This window comes from Schistocerca gregaria, chromosome 5 (genome assembly GCF_023897955.1).
Source record: "Schistocerca gregaria isolate iqSchGreg1 chromosome 5, iqSchGreg1.2, whole genome shotgun sequence".
NCBI lineage: Eukaryota > Metazoa > Arthropoda > Insecta > Orthoptera > Acrididae > Schistocerca > Schistocerca gregaria.
Genome location: NC_064924.1, coordinates 514,047,072 through 514,066,603, shown reverse-complemented (window position 1 = coordinate 514,066,603; position 19,532 = coordinate 514,047,072). Strand labels below are relative to the sequence as shown.

General features: G+C 40.1%; 1 protein-coding gene across 15 annotated transcripts in view; it reads left to right on the top strand.

Annotated features, from left to right (window-relative positions):
- Nucleotides 1-17,027, top strand: part of LOC126272880 (acyl-coenzyme A diphosphatase NUDT19) — a 98,102-nt gene extending 81,075 nt beyond the window's left edge. For all 15 annotated transcript variants that reach the window (XM_049976118.1, XM_049976117.1, XM_049976116.1 and 12 more), the window contains 2 exons: nucleotides 16,059-16,260; nucleotides 16,731-17,027. In XM_049976118.1, coding sequence (XP_049832075.1) covers nucleotides 16,059-16,260; nucleotides 16,731-16,743 — 215 coding nt within the window. In that variant the 3' untranslated portion in view covers nucleotides 16,744-17,027. The remainder of the gene's footprint in view (nucleotides 1-16,058; nucleotides 16,261-16,730) is intronic.
- The last annotated feature ends 2,505 nt before the right edge of the window (nucleotides 17,028-19,532 follow it).

Sequence of the window (19,532 nt, the reverse complement as noted above, 5' to 3'; positions counted from 1 at the left end):
CAAAATCAGTCTGTCCAAGCACTGTGTTTGCTGCCACGGCCCACTCTGGAACACCCATGGGAAGAGACACATCTGGACTTTGCCAGACTGTTCAAAGGCATAATACGGCTTCTGATGGTAGATGCTATCTGCATTTTTCTCTTGTGGCCTGGATATCATCCACAACGGCTGCTGCAATAATCCAGGCTCCGTCTAAAACTTTTGAAATGGAAGATGTGCCACATTTGATAGTCTCTAACTATGGTCTCGAGTTTGGAGCATCAGGATTCCACCAGTTTTGACAACATAACTGAACTGATAATCTCACCATCACTCCCTAACATCTGGCATCAAACTTGGAAATTCAGCTGCTGGTAGGGAATCTCAAAATTCAGGTGCAAACACCATGCTAGCAGCACTCTCCAAGGGGGCCATTTCCTGTTTCCTGACATCTTATAGGTCCACTCCAATTGGCAGTCAATGCCTGGCTGTATTACGGCATGGGTGACGAGCATGAGCATTAACCCTTTCACTGCTCCAGACGTAAATATACGCTAATCGTTTCAGTGCTCCAGATGTATATATACTATTTGCTATAAAAATACTTACAGCAGTTCCCCGTTACAGTAGTATAGTTACGTATAATACCGACAATCGGGCCAGTGAGTCAGAGGTAATTGTTGCGCAAGTATGCAGTTCAATTGTTGGAATACTAGGAAATACCTGAACGACAATTGAATGCTGAATTCTCTTTCTGCTGAGTTCATTCGTATCGCTATATTACCTGATCTGTGTGCGGCCGTTTCCGTGTTACCGAATAAAATGATGTGACATTACTGTCCGTTTACAGACAATGAGCTGCTGAGTATTCTAAACCAAAGTGACAACGAGGACATCATCATGCACAATCCAGTTGATTATGGGTGGACAGATAATGATGACGATGAGCTGGCAGATAAATCTGCACCACAAATATAAAAAATATTTGTGAACCAACAAACGTTGAACCAGTAAATTCACATCAGATTTTGATGTTATCATTGATTCTTTCACTGATTCCGAAGAAGAGCCTGAGTGTATGCCTGAAAAATCTCCTAAGAGACGCAAAACAGTTGATTTTAGATGGAAAGACTCTGATTTGGACCCTAAAGTATATAATTTCGATAACAGTGGTTCCGGTTGCAAAATCATCAATTTAAATGATTTATGTACTAAATACGAATGCTCCCAAGTTTTTTTTAGCCAAGAAATTGTGAGCTACATAGCTGAGCAATGTAATTTATATTATGAACACCTTTGCAATGATGCCAGTGAAAAATCAAGACTGCGACGTCGGAAATACAAAAACAGTGATGAAGTTTACTGCTTCCTTGCTGTAAATTTTCTGATGGCTCAAGTGAGAAAACATGAAATAAACAGTTATTGGACCAATGATCAGTTACTGTCTACTCCAATGTTTACGCAAATCATGCCGAGAGATAGATATCTTCTCTTACTTAGAATGTTACATTTTGCTGATAACAGTAAGGACCCTGGAGCTGACAAAATCTGGAAATTACGTTGAATTGTGGACCGCTTAAGAAAAGTATTTCCAGGTGCTTTCTATCCTTCTAAAAATTTGTGCATTGACGAAAGTTTAGTTCTCTTCAAAGGTCGTGTCTTCTTCAAGCAGTACATTCCTTCCAAACACCACAGATTTGGTGAAAATTTTCTGTGTTATGTGATTGTGAAACTGGTTATATTCTTGACTTTATTATTTATGTGGGTGCAGCAACAGATGTAAAAAAAGAAACTGTCTTTGGTGTAAATGTTGGAATACCTGGAAGCATTGTTCTCACTGTACTTGAACGTTACCTTGGTAGAGCTCACACATTATGTGTTGACAATTGATACACTAGCCCAACATTATTTTCTTATTTGCATGACAGAGTGACTAATGCCTGTGCAACTGTGAGAACAAACCGCAAAGGCATGCCTGCTTTATCAAAAAAACTTAGAAAAGGCAAGATCAAGTTTATGACAACAGATAAACTTCTTGCTCTGAAGTGGCAGGACAAGCAGGAAGTGAGGATGCTTTCAACTCTTCATACAAGTGAAATTACAGCGACTGACAAAATTGACAGAACCATGAATCAATCAAAAACAAAACCAGCTTGCATCGTAAGCTACACTGAAAATGTGGGGGCCGTCGACAGGAGCAACATGATGCTAACTTCAGTAGAAGTAAATAAAATAGAAAGAAACTTCCACATGGGAAAAATATATTAAAAACAAAGATTCCAAGACTTACCAAGCGGGAAATCGCCGGTAGATAGGCGCAATGAATAAAACAAACACACAGAATTTCGAGCTTTCGCAACCGGCGGCTGCTTCGTCAGGAAAGAGGGAAGGAAAAGGAAAGATGAAAGGATGTGGGTTTTAAGGGAGAGCGTAAGGAGTCATTCCAATCCCGGGAGCGGAAAGACTTACCTTAGGGGGAAAAAAGGATAGGTATATACTCGCGCGCGCGCGCACACACACACACACACACACACACACACACACACACACACACACACACACACAGAAGAGAGGATATATTGAAGGGCAAGTTCCCGTCTCCGGAGTTTGGATAGGCTGGTGTTGGTGGGAAGTATCCAGATAACTCAGACGGTGTAACACTGTGCCAAGATGTGCTAGCCGTGCACCAAGGCATGTTTAGCCACAGGGTGATCCTCATTACCAACAAACACTGTCTGCCTGTGTCCATTCATGCGAATGGACAGTTTGTTGCTGGTCATTCCCACATAGAAAGGGTCACAGTGTGGGCAGGTCAGTTGGTAAATCACGTGGGTGCTTTCACACGTGGCTCTGCCTTTGATCGTGTACACCTACCGGGTTACAGGACTGGAGCTGGAGTAGGTGGTGGTGGGAGGGTGCATAGGACAGGTTTTACACCGGGAGCGGTTGCAAGGGTAGGAGCCAGAGGGTAGGGAAGGTGGTTTGGGGATTTCATAGGTATGAACCAAGAGGTTACGAAGGTTAGGTGGACGGCGGAAAGACACTCTTGGTGGAGTGGGGAGGATTTCATGAAGGATGGATCTCATTTCGGGGCAGGATTTTAGGAAGTCATATCCCTGCTGGAGAGCCACATTCAGAGTCTGATCCAGTCCCGGGAAGTATCCTGTCACAGGAAGTATCCTGTCAGAGGAACCCCAAAAGTGCCCCACAACCGAGAAACCATTCCACATACTGTATATGAAATGTTCCTGTATGCACCATTATAATATTGTGTTGACTACCACACTACAGACTTGAATTTTGATTAGGATATAACTGAAATTATTTGTACATAATCTACAATGGACTTGGCATCTTTTCTAGAATTTATCAGCTTGCAACTTCCTGGGTGAACTAATGCCTTTGCCTAAATTGTACTGTTTGTGAAAGTGTTTCACATCAGTTTGAACTTCACTCTGACTATCAAATAACAGAACTTGTCTATCATGCACATAAAGATCAATATGTGTTTATCCAGTGTGACACAAAACTCTTCATTTGTTATTGCACAACAAAGGAGATTGCTGACATCTACTGTGAAATTGTGGCTGTTTAGAGTGATGTGATATAACATCACAAAATGGTAAATTAGTCTATATTGGTTACAGAGGAGGATATAAAATGTAGACTGGCAATGGCAAGGAATGCGTGTCTGAAGAGGAGAAATTTGTTACACCGAGTATTGATTTAAGTGTCAGGAATTCTTTTCTCAAAGTATTTGTATGGAGTGTAGCCATGTATGGAAGTGAAACATGGGCAATAAATAGTTTAGACAAGACGAGAAGAGAAGCTCTCGAAATGTGGTGCAATGCTGAAGATTAGTTAGGTAGATCACGTAACTAATGAGGAGGTACTGCATGGAATTGGGGAGAAGAGGAATTTGTGGCACAGCCTGTCTAGAAGAAGGGATCAGTTGATAGGACATGTTCTGAGGCATCAAGGGATAACCAATTTAGTATTTGGCAGCAAGTTGGGGGGTAAAAATCATAGAGGGAGACCAAGAGATGAATACAGTAAGCAGATTCAAAAGGATGTAGCGTGCAGTAGTTACTTGGAAATGAAGAAGCTTGCACAAGTTAGAGTAGCATGGAGAGATGCATCAAACCAGTCTCTGGACTGAAGACGATAACAACAACAACAACAACAACAACAGGAACAGGTTACAGATTGTGGAAAAACAACCTAGATGAATTGACGAGTGTGAGACTATAAGTTGTGCCTATTTGTGAACAAACTAGCTGATTCATGAACAGTGCTATATGACAATGAATGAACTGTGTAAAATGTGTCTACAAAATCTGCCAAACTTTATTTTATGCACAGTTAACTGCTCTGAATTTCTGTTGTTGTTTGGTGCTGATAATGTGATAAGCACAAAATAAGGTGCATTCAGTCATCTGGGAGTGTGAGACTGTTAATTGTGACTAAAGCGTTCACAGAGAAACTCAAATGGATGATTAATGAAGACTGTCCTTCAACTGTTAATGTCTAAAATATGTCCAGAAGTTGGTCAACAGTTAAACTGTGCTGTATGCAAGGATAACTGAACAATTGCATTTCCGGAAATTCCGCAGTTGGTGGTTGCTGAAAATGCCAGCCAATGATGAGAAAAAAATAAACTGTGTTCAGCCAATTTGAGAATTTGTAATGGGGTATAAAATCTGGATGGTCCATTATGCACTGGAATCAAAAAGGCAATCAGTGTATTGGCAGCGGTCAACTGTCAAAAACATTCAAAATGCAACAGTTTATGGCATCCTCAAAGTGTCGAATTCATCAACAGTTTTCATTGGAGTATTCTGAACCAACTCGCCTGCTGTCCTACCTAGTATTACACAGTTCTGAAAGAACAGGTGAGCAGAAGAAAACTGTTTTCAATAGACCATAAGGTGAAGGTTGCCACGTATGAATGGTCATGATATCAGTGGTAGGAACATGTGCAACAGACACACTGAATTTCAAGTCTCATTTCACCATATATGGGCACATATTGTGAGTGTACAGTATTATTAAGATGAAAGTTGCATGTACTTTAACAGTACATGTAGTAAATACGTTTAGATTGTTATTTAATGACTTAATCAAGGACAAGAATAGATAGCTACAAGTTTTTATATACCTACATTAACGAAACTATTTCTTTGTTACATTTGAGGGTTCCACAGCCCAGGGGGCACTGCAACAGCTAACGATCAGTGGCAGGTGCTCTGGTTGTGACACTAATTAATGCCCAAACTCCAAGGGTTCCCATACAATAGTTTACAAAGGGACGGCGGGTGCCTGGACCTGGGGTTATTGTGTATCTTTAATGTTTTGGAAGATGAATGGCGACCTGTAAGTAGCCATATAAAAAGTTACAGTTCCAACCCTGTCAAAAAGCTGCATATAAAAAGTTACAGTTCCAACCCTGTCAAAAAGCTGCATAATACTGACTTTTAGGGAAGCACCATTCACAATGAGCTCAGAGTAAAAGAGATATTAACTGACCCAAGAAGCATACCTCATAGTGCAGAAATGTAATTAACAGGGAATTCTGCTTAGCTGAATTCAGTTAACCTTGAGTTGTATCTTGGAGTAGTTCATGAATGATCATACATGAGTCTAAATATCGAACCTGTCAATTCAACAATTTATGAGTGTCATTCAGTTCCTTAAAAAAAGGCACTGATGATCATTTGACAAATAATTTACTTTCCAATTAATTAAATTAATGAAAGAGTCAAAGTAAAGTGTACATCTATCTACTTTTTAAAAAAATTAATATCTTGAAAAATACCTGTTAAGAGAGAAGAAAGCATTCTATGAATGAAACAGTAGACATTTAAGTGAAAGGGTTAAAGGAAAAACAGTAGGTAAGACTATCTGTAAATCAACAGTGAAGTTCTAATAGTAGTTGAGATTTGAAAATTTATGAAGTGGGTGAGATACAGTTGACAAATCAGAGGTAGGATATCAACAAAAATAATCAGTTTTTGAAAATATTATGTAAATGGATAGATAAATGATATACTCACCAAGTGATGGCAGGAGAAAACATGTATAAAGCTTAAGAGAATGTGCAAGTTTTCGGAGTCAAGGGCAAGAGCTCATCCAGTGCAGTACCAAACAATCAGTCCTTCCTTATCATCCTGTCTGGTGAAGTCTCTCCTGACCTGGGATTTTGGGCAATTTTTTTGAACTCTAGTCTTTTTCCTTCATCCTTCTTCCTTCCCCTTCAACTCTTCTGCCAGAAGGAGCCACTGGCTCCAAAAGCTTGTACATTTTCTTAATCTTTGTATATGTTTTCTCTTACTGTTGCTGGATGAGTAGATATCTATTCAACTACATTGTAAATAAAATAGAAAGAAACTTGCACATGGGAAAAATATATTAAAAACAAAGATTCCAAGACATACCAAGCGGGAAAGCGCCGGTAGATTGGCACAATGAATAAAACACACAAACACACACACAGAATTTCGAGCTTTCACAACCGGCGGCTGCTTCGTCAGGAAAGAGGAAAGGAAAAGGAAAGATGAAAGGATGTGGGTTTTAAGGGAGAGGGTAAGGAGTCATTCCAATCCCGGGAGCAGAAAGACTTACCTTAGGGGGAAAAAAGGATAGGTATATACTCGCGCGCACACACACACACACACACATATCCATCAATACATACACAGACACAAGCAGGAAGTAAATCAGAGGTAAGGGAAGACTGGATTGGAATAGAAGAAGGGATTGGCAAGAGCATAGAGAAGAAAAGAAAATAAGAATTGGGACAAGACAAAAATAACAAACAAAAAATGAAGGGAAACAGCTACTTACCTGCTCGTCAATGATGGGGGTGACATACTGGCACTCACAGCTGCTGGAGAGAGAGAGAGAGAGAGAGAGAGAGAGAGAGAGAGAGAGAGAGAGAGTTATTCATCAGGCACATAGCTGCCCTTGTCTGTCTGATGAAAACTCTTCATAATGCAAAACCCCAACAAATTCTGGTCAGCCTATTAGTCATCTGAATTTTCTAATTCAAGCTGTCAAGAATCTCCCACTATGGAGTATCTGAGACATCACTGGAGCACCAGATTGGAAGTGATGTTTATCAGTGTAACTTTAGAACACAAGGCTGTTGCAGATTTACAACTTGGTTATTAACAAGACAAGAATTATTTTTAGGTTTCTGTGACTATAAATTAAATCATGTCTTCTGTACTTAAAATGATGTTTTTACCATGCTTCAAATCTGCCAGGAAGTTTTGTACTTCAGATGTCACTTATAAACAAAAATGTTATTTTAAGTATGACTACAAGTGGCTGCTTTGTTTAGTCAGGTTTTATGGTGCATTTACCAATAGCATCCACGGTGCATTTGATTAAAATTATGACGTCACTGCAACAAATATAATGTGACCAATGAGTTCGAGTTATTCGTGTGCTGTAGTTGCAGCTTCCAGATTCTTCAAGCCCTTTACTTGATATTTCTGCTACTACACCAAGGTCTACACTCTACAGAGTATAATGGAGCAGCTGAAGCTCTAAGCAAAAATACTTATAAGTTATACTCTTGCCATCTAGCAGAGTGTGATAAGAGCATAAGAACTTTCAATGATCTGAGGTCAGATGAGTCACCAGGAATCACTGATGCACCTTCAGAGCAACTGGAATCTGTAAGAGTTATAGGAAAGACATTAATTCAGCAAGTATAAAAATTATTGGGCAGGTTGCTTGGTAATCTGATATGGCATTCGGGAAAAAGTAACTTGCTTCCAGAGGGAGCAATAGAGGATAAAAATTGTAGGGGACAGACAAAGAATAGAATATGTGAAACAGATTAAAGGAAATGCCGGATGCAGTATGTACCCAGTGATGAAAAGAACAGCAGAAAACAGAAAGCAAATGACAGCATAAAACATTCCAGACACTGAGACCAAATGAAGTCCCATACCCTAGTATGTTCTTGTCTCACGAGATGGGGATACATTTCTCTGACACAAAGGCTAATGCACTTAAACAGATGCACTCACATACAACGAGCAGTTATAGTGGTGAATGTTGTTATTGTAAGTATCTATCCATCATTATTTCCCTAAATAATTATCCGACAGCTAGTACATTTTTTGTAATGTTACGCCTGTCCATGTGTAAACCCTTGTGGTGATAACCAGCAAATTGTTTGTGCAGTTTCTGGTAACTAAGGAACACTTTTGACACATGGAAACTTCTGTTCTCTCCAACAATATCAATGTTTTTACTACAATCAACTTCACTTTTCACCACAAACATTTTCATCTCCTTAGTACTTGCAGGAATCAAGAAACCAGTGGTTCAGTCCCTGTCTTGTCCTAAAGAAACTAGGCATTGAACATCTGCTGCCATTACGTAAAAAAAAAAAAAGGAAAAAAAGAAACCACTGCCTGAATTTCATTTCCAGCAATCGTTATTTCATTTATGCTTACCTTTACAAAGATCTATTACATGTCATAAATCAATGCTAATGTCGCATACTCTTAATAAAAGTAGCATCCTTTCAGCAATTGATGTGCAATGTGGTAGTCGTGCAATGGTCTTATTGCCATTCGTAAATATACCTTACTTCTAGGATAACATATTACATTTACATGTTTTTTACTTTTTATAGTATATTAGGTATGTCTGAAAATTTTGATGAGGGATCACAAAAAACAAAGAAACAAGGGTTACAAAAGAAAATCTTTATTAGCCTTCAAAGCAATCACTATTAGCTACAACACACTTCTGAAATTTGTTGCAAAGCTGTTAAAAACATCCTCAGACACTTCTTGTGGAAGGAATTGCTCAAAGTATCATAGTCATGAATTGTTGGATTTCTGCAATGTCTGCAAAGCATTGGCCTTTTAGGTTAATTTAAAGGGGGGGGGGGGGGGGGGGGGGGGAATGGAATGGAACAAAAAAAGTCTGCGACTGCCAAATCTGAAGAATAAGAAGAGTGCTGATAAACAGTCATCTTGCATTGAGTGAGAATGTTGAGCATGCGGATTGCAGTGTGCAAACGGTCATTATCATGAAGGAAATTCTGCTGTTTGCACCAGTACAATTATTGCTAAAACTGCCAGATGCATTGTAGCAGTCATTTCAAAACTCTCTCATAAACTTCTGTGCTGACAGCTTGACCCTCAGGTTGAAATTCCTGATGTATCACATCCTTGCTGTTGGAAGAAGGCAATCAACATTGTTTCAGTCTCGAATTTTTGTCAACTGATTTGTTTTGGGAGGCAGGAATGGCGACGAACACCATGGCATTGACTGTTTGATTGTCTCCAGATAGTATCAGTGGCACTAGGCCTCATCTTCTGTAATGATGGTTTATAAAAATTGCAGATTCCAGTAGGATATGTTAATGAAATCTCCATTCATTTCCTCCAAATTTACTTATGCCCATCTGTCAGTGTGTGCGGTACAAACTGGGTAAAATTATTCTGCTTTTTCTACTGTTCATATACAGTGGTGCATACATTGCACTCTGCTATCATTCACAAAGCACCTATCAATTAGCCACAAGCTCCTGTCACACTCATCTGATGTTGTCTAGGATTGTACTTGTTGACAGCTGATCTAAATGCAGTGCATCCTTGATACTTTTTTTCCATCTATTAAGTATTTAAACCCCTCAACCATGCACTTTTTACTCACAGCTTCAACACTGTACACTTGTGCTAACATTCCATGAGTCTCTGTCGCCATTTTACCTGATTTGAACTAAAACTTAATGTTAACATATTGCTCAATTTTGCAATGACACGAGTTCTCATATTTACTAGTTAGCTTCATTTCAGAAGCACAGTAGGGGGTGCTCGTTGAGATGTTTCTCAATGTGTTTGTGAGGGTTGTTGTTGTTGTTGTTGTGGTTTTCAGTCCTGAGACTGGTTTGATGCAGCTCTCCATGCTACTCTATCCTGTGCAAGCTTCTTCATCTCCCAGTACCTACTGCAACCTACGTCCTTCTGAATCTGCTTACTGTATTCATCTCTTGGTCTCCCTCTACGATTTTTACCCTCCACGGTGCCCTCCAATACTAAATTGGTGATCCCTTGATGCCTCAGAACATGTCCTACCAACCGATCCCTTCTTCTGGTCAAGTTGTGCCACAAACTTCTCTTCTCCGCAATCCTATTCAATACTTCCTCATTAGTTATGTGATCTACCCATCTAATCTTCAGCATTCTTCTGTAGCACCACATTTCGAAAGCTTCTATTCTCTTCTTGTCCAAACTATTTATCGTCCATGTTTCACTTCCATACATGGCTACACTCCATACAAATACTTTCAGAAATGACTTCCTGACACTTAAATCTATACTCGATGTTAACAAATTTCTCTTCTTCAGAAATGCTTTCCTTGCCATTGCCAGTCTACATTTTATATCCTCTATACTTCGACCATCATCAGTTATTTTGCTCCCCAAACAGCAAAACTCCTTTACTACTTTAAGCATCTCATTTCCTAATCTAATTCCCTCAGCATCACCTGATTTAATTTGAATACATTCCACTATCCTCGTTTTGCTTTTGTTGATGTTCATCTTATATCCTCCTTTTAAGACATTATCCATTCCGTTCAACTGCTCTTCCAAGTCCTTTGCTGTCTCTGACAAAATTACGATGTCATCAGCGAACCTCAAAGTTTTTATTTCTTCTCCATGGATTTTAATACCTACTCCAAATTTTTCTTTTGTTTCCTTTACTGCATGCTCAATATACAGATTGAATAACACCAGGGAGAGACTACAACCCTGTCTCACTCCCTTCCCAACCACTGCTTCCCTTTCATGCCCCTCGACTCTTATAACTGCCATCTGGTTTCTGTACAAATTGTAAATAGCCTTTCGCTCCCTGTATTTTACCCCTGCCACCTTCAGAATTTGAAGGAGAGTATTCCAGTCAACATTGTCAAAAGCTTTCTCTAAGTCTACAAATGCTAGAAACGTAGGTTTGCCTTTCCTTAATCTTTCTTCTAAGATAAGTCGTAGGGTCAGTATTGCCTCACGTGTTCCAACATTTCTATGTAAGCCAAACTGATCTTCCCCGAGGTCAGCTTCTACTAGTTTTTCCATTCGCCTGTAAAGAATTCATGTTAGCATTTTGCAGCTGTGACTTGTTAAACTGATAGTTCGGTAATTTTCACATCTGTAAACACCTGCTTTCTTTGGGATTGGAATTATTATATTCTTCTTGAAGTCTGAGGGTATTTCGCCTGTCTCATACATCTTGCTCACCAGATGGTAGAGTTTTGTAAGGACTGGCTCTCCCGAGGCCGTCAGTAGTTCCAATGGAATGTTGTCTACTCCAGGGGCCTTGTTTCGACTCAGGTCTTTCAGTGCTCTATCAAACTCTACACGCAGTATCGTATCTCCCATTTCGTCTTCATCTACATCCTCTTCCAATTCCATAATATTGTCCTCAAGTATATCGCCCTTGTATAGACCCTCTATATACTCCTTCCACCTTTCTGCTTTATCTTCTATGCTTAGAACTGGGTTTCCATCCGAGCTCTTGATGTTCATACAAGTGGTTCTCCTATCTCCAAAGGTCTCTTTAATTTTCCTGTTGGCAGTATCTATCTTACCCCTAGTGAGATAAGCCTCTACATCCTTACATTTGTCCTCTAGCCATCCCTGCTTAGCCATTTTGCACTTCCTGTCGATCTCATTTTTGAGACATCTGTATTCCTTTTTGCCTGCTTCATTTACTGCATTTTTATATTTTCTCCTTTCATCAATTAAATTCAATATTTCTTCTGTTACCCTAGGATATCTACTAGCCCTTGTCTTTTTACCTACTTGATCCTCTGCTGCCTTCACTACTTCATCCCTCAAAGCTACCCATTCTTCTTCTACTGTATTTCTTTCCCCATTCCTGTCAATTGCTCCCTTATGCTCTCCCTGAAACTCTGTACAACCTCTGGCTCTTTCAGCTTATCCAGGTCCCATATCCTTAAATTCCCACCTTTTTGCAGTTTCTTCAATTTTAACCTACAGGTCATAACCAATAGATTGTGGTCAGAGTCCACATCTGCCTCTGGAAATGTCTTACAATTTAAAACCTGGTTCCTAAATCTCTGTCTTACCATTATATAATCTATCTGATACCTTTTAGTATCTCCAGGGTTCTTCCATGTATACAGCCTTCTTTTATGATTGTTGAACTAAGTGTTACCTATGATTAAGTTGTGCTCTGTGCAAAATTCTACCAGGCAGCTTCCTCTTTCATTTCTTTGCCCCAGTCCATATTCACCTATTACGTACGTTTCCTTCTCTCCCTTTCCCTACTACCGAATTCCAGTTACCCATGACTATTAAATTTTCATCTCCCTTCACTATCTGAATAATTTCTTTTATTTGATCATACATTTCTTCGTCATCTGCAGAGCTAGTTGGCATATAAACTTGTACTACTGTAGTAGGTGTGGGCTTCGTATCTATCTTTGCCACAATAATGCGTTCACTATGCTGTTTGTAGTAGCTTACCCGCATTCCTATTTTCCTATTCATTATTAAAGCTACTCCTGCATTACCCCTATTTGATTTTGTGTTTATAACCCTGTAGTCACCTGACCAGAAGTCTTGTTCCTCCTGCCACCGAACTTCACTAATTCCCACTATATCTAATTTTAACCTATCCATTTCCCTTTTTAAATTTTCTCACCTACCTGCCCGATTAAGAGATCTGACATTCCATGCTCCGATCCGTAGAACGCCAGTTTTCTTTCTCCTGATAACAACATCCTCTTGAGTAGTCCCCGCCCGGTGATCTGAATGGGGGACTATTTTACCTCCGGAATATTTTACCCAAGAGGACGCCATCATCATTTAATCATACAGTAAAGCTGCATGCCCTCGGGAAAGATTACGGCCGTAGTTTCCCCTTGCTTTCAGCTTTCGCAGTACCAGCACAGTCAATCACCCAGACTGTTGCCCCTGCAACTACTGAAAAGGCTGCTGCCCCTCTTCAGGAACCACACGTTTGTCTGGCCTCTCAACAGATACCCCTCCGTTGTGGTTGCACCTACGGTATGGCTATCTGTATTGCTGAGGCACGCCAGCCTCCCCACCAACGGCAAGGTCCATGGTTCATTGGGGGGCGGGGGGGGGGGGGGGTGCCTTACCATAAACAACACAGTTTTTAGTATATTGGACCATCCACCAAACTTTTCAGATACACTTGCATTATTAGGGAAGAAAATCCAAGGTGAAAGAGAATATGCAAATGAAGTTATCTCAGTACTCACCAAACAGTAGTGGTGTTAAGCAGTCATCATGTAAGTAGGATGAAAGTGGTTACATGTGTTTTTTTGTTAATTCTGAAGGACTTTGTCCAAAAGGTATACAATATTCCATATCTTACATATGCCTGCTTGCTAATCAGCATCTCCTCTGCTTGGTGGTTGGTGACCTAATTCTCATATACATGTGATATTAATGGACCATTTATCTTATCAAATATAATATATACAGGGAGGTCCATTGATCATGACTGGGCCAAATATCTCATGAAATAAGCATCAAATGAAAAAACTACAAAGAACGAAACTTGTCTAGCTTGAAGGGGGAAACCAGATGGCGCTATGGTTGGCTTGCTAGATGGCGCTGCCATAGGTCAAACAGATATCAATTACGTTTTTTTAAAATAGGAACCCCCATTTTTTATTACATATTCATGTAGTACGTAAAGAAATATTCGTTTTAGTTGGACCACTTTTTTCACTTTGTGATGGATGGTCCTGTAATAGTCACAAAAATATGACTCACAATTTTAGACGAACAGTTGGTAACAGGTAGGTTTTTTAAATTAAAATACAGAACATAGCTACGTTTGAACATTTTATTTCGGTTGTTCCAATGTGATACATGTACCTTTGTGAACTTATCATTTCTGAGAACACATGCTGTTACAGCATGATTACCTGTAAATACCACATTATTGCAATAAATGCTCAAAATGATGTCCGTCTACCTCAAAGCATTTGGCAATATATGTAATGACATTTCTCTCAACAGCGAGTAATTCGCCTTCCGTAATGTTCGCACATGCATTGACAATGTGCTGACGCATGTTGTCAAGCATTGTCATCGGATCATGATAGCAAATATCCTTCAACTTTCCCCACAGAAAGAAATCTGGGGACGGTGAACGTGCGGGCCATGGTATGGTGCTTCAATGACCAATCCACCTGTCATGAAATATGCTATTCAATACCGCTTCAACTGCGTGTGAGCTATGTACCAGACATCCATCATGTTGGAACTACATCACCATTTTGTCATGCAGTGAAACTTCTTGTAGTACATTGGTAGAACATTACTTAGGAAATTAGCATACATTGCACCATTTAGATTGCCATTGAATGTAATTGGGGCCAATTATCCTTCCTCCCATAATGCCACACCATACATTAACCCACCAAGGTCGCTTATGTTCCATTTGTCTCAGCCATTGTGGATTTTCCGTTTCCCAATAGTGCATATTATGCTGGTTTACGTTACCGCTGTTGGTGAATGATGCTTGGTCGCTAAGTAGAATGCATGCAAAAAGTCTATCATTGACCCATAATTTCTCTTGTGCCCAGTGGCAGACCTGTACACGACGGGTGCCCAGTGGCAGACCTGTACACGACGTTTGAAGTCATCGCCATGCAATTCCTGGCGCATAGAAATATGGTACGGGTGCAATCGATGTTGATGTAGCATTCTCAACACCAACGTTTTTGAGATTCCTGATTCTTGTGCAGTTTGTCTGCTACTAATGTGCAGATTAGCTGCGACGGCAGCTAAAACACCTACCTGGGCATCATCATTTGTTGCATGTCGCGATTGACGTTTCATATTTGGCTGAACACTTCCTGATTCCTTAAATAACGTAACTATCCGGCGAACAGTCCGGACACTTGGATGATGTCATCCAGGATACCAAGCAGCATACATAGCACATGCCTGTTGGGAATTTTGATCACAACAGCCGTACATCAACACGATATCAACCTTTTCCGCAATTGGTAAACGGTCCATTTTAACATCAGTAATGTATCACAAAGCAAATACCATCTGCACTGGCGGAATGTTACATGATACCATGTACTTACATGTTTGTGACTATTACAGCACCATCTATCACAAAGCAAAAAAAGTGGTCCAACTAAAACATTCATATTTCTTTACGTACTATACAAATATGTAATAAAAAATGGGGGTTCCTATTTTTAAAAAAAAGCAGTTGATATCCGTTTGACCTAAGGCAGTGCCATCTAGTGGGCCAACCATAGCGCCAACTGGTTTCCCCCTTCAAGCTAGACGAGTTTCGTTCTTTGTAGTTTTTTCGTTTGATGCTTATTTTGTGAGATATTTGCCCTGGTCACTATCAATGGACCACCCTGTATATAATATACACTCTGTCTTCAGGCCACAAGTGGCCCATCGGGACCATCCAACCGCTGTGTCAGCCTCAGGTGAGGATGTGAATAGGAGGGGTGTGCAGTCAGCACACCTATCTCTCGGTTGTTATGATGGTTTTCTTTGACTGGAGCCACTACTATTTAGTCGAGTAGCTCCTCAATTGGCATCATGAGAAAAATGGCAACAACGCATGGTGGCCCGGATGGTCACCCATCCAAGTGCCAGCCACACCCAACAGTGCTTGTCTTCGGTGATCTCGTGGGAACCGCAGTATCCATTGCGGCAAGGCTGTTGCTATCTTGTCAAATGCTAGTGACTAATAGGCTAAGTCTCAGCAATATTTTTGTGACCCTTAAAATTAAATGCTCATTATAATTACACATAAGTGACAAAAAAAGGTCTTGTACAATTTCTGTAGATTACACAAGCTGGACATTTTATTAGGTTCACAGTTAGTTCTTACACTAAACGTGAAAAATGAAGAGAAGCAGTTGACTTGACAACGATCTGCACATGGCACTGAGCCAACAACTGATTGTGATTAATCTGAAAATTTGAATACAGGGGTTATCATTTTTCTGGTGTGACGGTCTAAAAGCATATAACTATGTAATAAATTAATACTAAACTTCTTTACAGGTGATGATCTATACCCAGAAAAGCCAGATATATTTCAGGTTGGTACAAAACTTTCTGAGGTACAAAAGACAGCAGAAGAAATGCGGACTGGATGTGATAATCTGCATCGTATTGAATACATTGAAAATGCTAAAACTAACATTATTCTTCGAAACATATATCCTAGTTATGGACACAAACTGCCACTGCTCTTATTTGACAGGTAAGCTAAAGATCTATTGGATATGAGGAAAATAACTGTTGTAATAATTGATTTTTTATACTTTTGTCACATATTTTACATTATTAAGTAGTTCCCAAAAAATGAATCAGTGATCTTCCTCCCTCCTCCTTTTCCAACATTCCTTAACCAGTTTTTCTTCCTTCTTTGAAGGAGGTACTTATTTTCTGAAAACTAGGAGTACATTGTTCCATTTTGAGGTTTCTAATACCAGCGCTGGAATTTCTGCTTCCTACTTGTCAGCCTTCCTTTTTTCCCTTTTTTTTTTTAAATATATAATTTTTCTCAGGGATATAAAATGGAGCATTTGCCCAACTTAAATTATCGAGACCAGGCATCATCATCATTAAAATGATCCAATAATACAGTTTAAAGCTGAAATTAGTAAGACAAATTTGTTTACAAGTGATTTCAATATTCCTAAAGCAACTTGTCATGTCCAATTTTTTCAGGAACAACCTGTGATTGGAAAAGAAGGGACTGTTCAATATTTGAAATGGACAAAAACAACACCTATAAATGAAACATACAGATGCTACCGGACAAAACTGCCTGTGACAGGGGTTTTTATCTTCCATAAACTGACAATTTAACAAAGGATGAAGCGGAATATCAAGAGTCTAGCATTGTGTCAACAAGGATTTAGAGACAAGATGATTCCACAAAGTAAATAATGTGTCACTGGTATTTATAGCACACTGTTTTTGTAATGAAAATTTTTTAATCAGATATAGATTCTAAAGTTTTAATGGGTTATTTTTTATTAACCTGCCATACCCGTGACAATAAAGGGCACATGTGACGATGTGTACTGAGCAAGGTGACACAGTGCTGAGACAATGGACTCATACTGAAGAGTACACTGGTTCAAATCTCCATCTGTCCATCTCCTTAATTTATCTAAATTGCTTAAAGAAAATGCTGGGATGGTTCCTTTAAAATAACACAGGCAGTTTCTCTCGCCAATCTAAGATTGTGCTTTGTCTCTAATGATCTTACCATCACTGGGATGTTAAATTCGAATCTTCCTTTCCTTCCTTTGTTATTGCACAGAACACAGCTGCTGTGTCAAACAATACAGAGTGCTACTAACACTCTGTCAAAGCATCACTAATGGATATTCATATGCATTGTTTAGCACTTTCTAACAATAAAAACTCCAGGAGGGAATAACGATGACATGGAAAGAATAGATTGCTATTCACCACATAGAAGAGGTGTTGAGTCACAAAGATGCACACTAAAAAAAAAGACTACTAAACATTTAAGCATTTTGGCAAAAAAGTCCTTCTTCGAAAATAGAAAACGCACACATACTCACACAAACACAATTGACATACACAAGGCCACTGTCTCCAGGTGCTGAAGATTGATTGTGGACTGCATCTGCATCTGACATGAGCAGCAACCTGCTGGGGTAGGTTGTGATGGTAAGAACGTGGCATGGGCTGGGGTGAAGGGATAGCAGGGGAGGGGTAGAGGAAGATGATGCCTGTGGGATCATGCAGGGCTGTTATGGGGACAGGATAGTGTTCGTAGGTGCAGTTTCGGGAGGTTTGCAGCAGCTCTGGGGGGTTGTGCTGGGCAGAGGGTGGGGGTGGGGGCAGAGAAGTGGAGAAGCAGAAATGACTATGTAGGTGTGTTGGCGGGAAAGTAAGTGTGTGTAGTCCTGGAGTGGGAGCACGGAAGAGGATAGGTAGGTGGAGAACAGGGACTAGTGAAGGTTGATGCCAGGGCGTTCTGGCAGAGAAGTACATGTTGTAGGGAGAGTTCCTGTCTATGCAGTTCAGAAAACCTATTGTTGATGGGAAGAACCCATATGGCACACACTGTGAAGCAATCAATATAGTAAACATTGTGTTGGGCGGCATGTTCATCAGCTTGACCTCAGGTTGGTGGTGGATATTCATGCAGACATACAGTTTGTTAGTTGTCATGTCCACATAGAAAGTGAGGCAGTGGATGCAGTTTATTTTGTAGATCACATGGTTGCTTTTACATGTGGCCCTGCCTTTGAAGAGTTGCCTGTGATGGGACTGGAGTACAGTAGGAGCATATATGGGTCAGGAATGGCATCTATGTCTATTGCAGGGATATGAGCCATGAGGCAAGGGGTTGAGAGAAGTGGTGGAGTAGTGATGGAGATGGATATTGTGTAGTTACTGTGGGTGGTGGAATACAGCTGTAGGATGGATGGGGATGATATCCCTCATTTAAGAACACAATGAAAGGTATTGGAAATGCTGGTTGATAATGTGATTCAGTTTCTCCACTTCCAGGTAGTACTAAGTAATGAGAGGAGTGATCCTTTGTGGCTGGACATTGGGTATGTGGGAGGTGACTGGCGACTGGAAAGACAAGGCACAGGACATCTGTTTCTCGTCGAGGTTGGGAGAGCAATTTCTATATGTGAAGGTCTTAGTGAGACGCTTGATATAATTGGAAAGGGACTGCTTGTCACTACAGATGTGCAACCATGGGTGATTGGGCTGTATGGAAGCGACTTCTTGGTACAGAATGGGAGGCAGCTGTTGAAGTGGAGATATTGTTGGTAGGTTTGATGTGACCAGAGGTACTGGTGATGTCAAAGGCACTGATGTAGCCATACTTGAGGTATAGGTCAGCATCGCAGAAGGTAGCTTGTTGGGCTGAGGAGGGCCAAATGAAGGGAATAGGGGAGAAAGTGCTGAGGTTCTAGTGGAATGGGGATAAGTTGTCCTCAGCGACAGCCCACATCACGAAGACGTCATCAATGAGTCTGAATCAGGCTAATTTATTTTATTTATCGTATGGTGACAACAACAAGTATTCAGAAATACTCACATTTTGCAATTATACATTTAAGGATTTAGGCACAAAGCTAATATGTTCAAATTCTTAAAATTAATAATTGAATAATTCCTAAGAGAAGGGCATTTAAACTATAAAATAAGGACTATTATAAGAGCCAGGTGAAAGGTTTGGGACTCTGAGTGGTTAAGAAGGATCCTCTAAGTGGCCCACGAATAGGCTGGATTTGCTTGTGCATAATCTCTTTAAAGGAGAAGTAATTGTGGATAATGATGTCATTGGCCATGGTGACCAGGAAGGAGGTTGTAGGGTTAGAATTAGATGGGGATGTGGCAACAATAGTGACAAGCAGGTCACCGTGTGATAGAAGGTAGGAATGTTTCTTACGTCTATAAACCCATCCACACAGGATTCTAGAGTGTGCCCAGTTCCTGTGCCCGTGCAGAGAGAATCTCTGCTCTCAT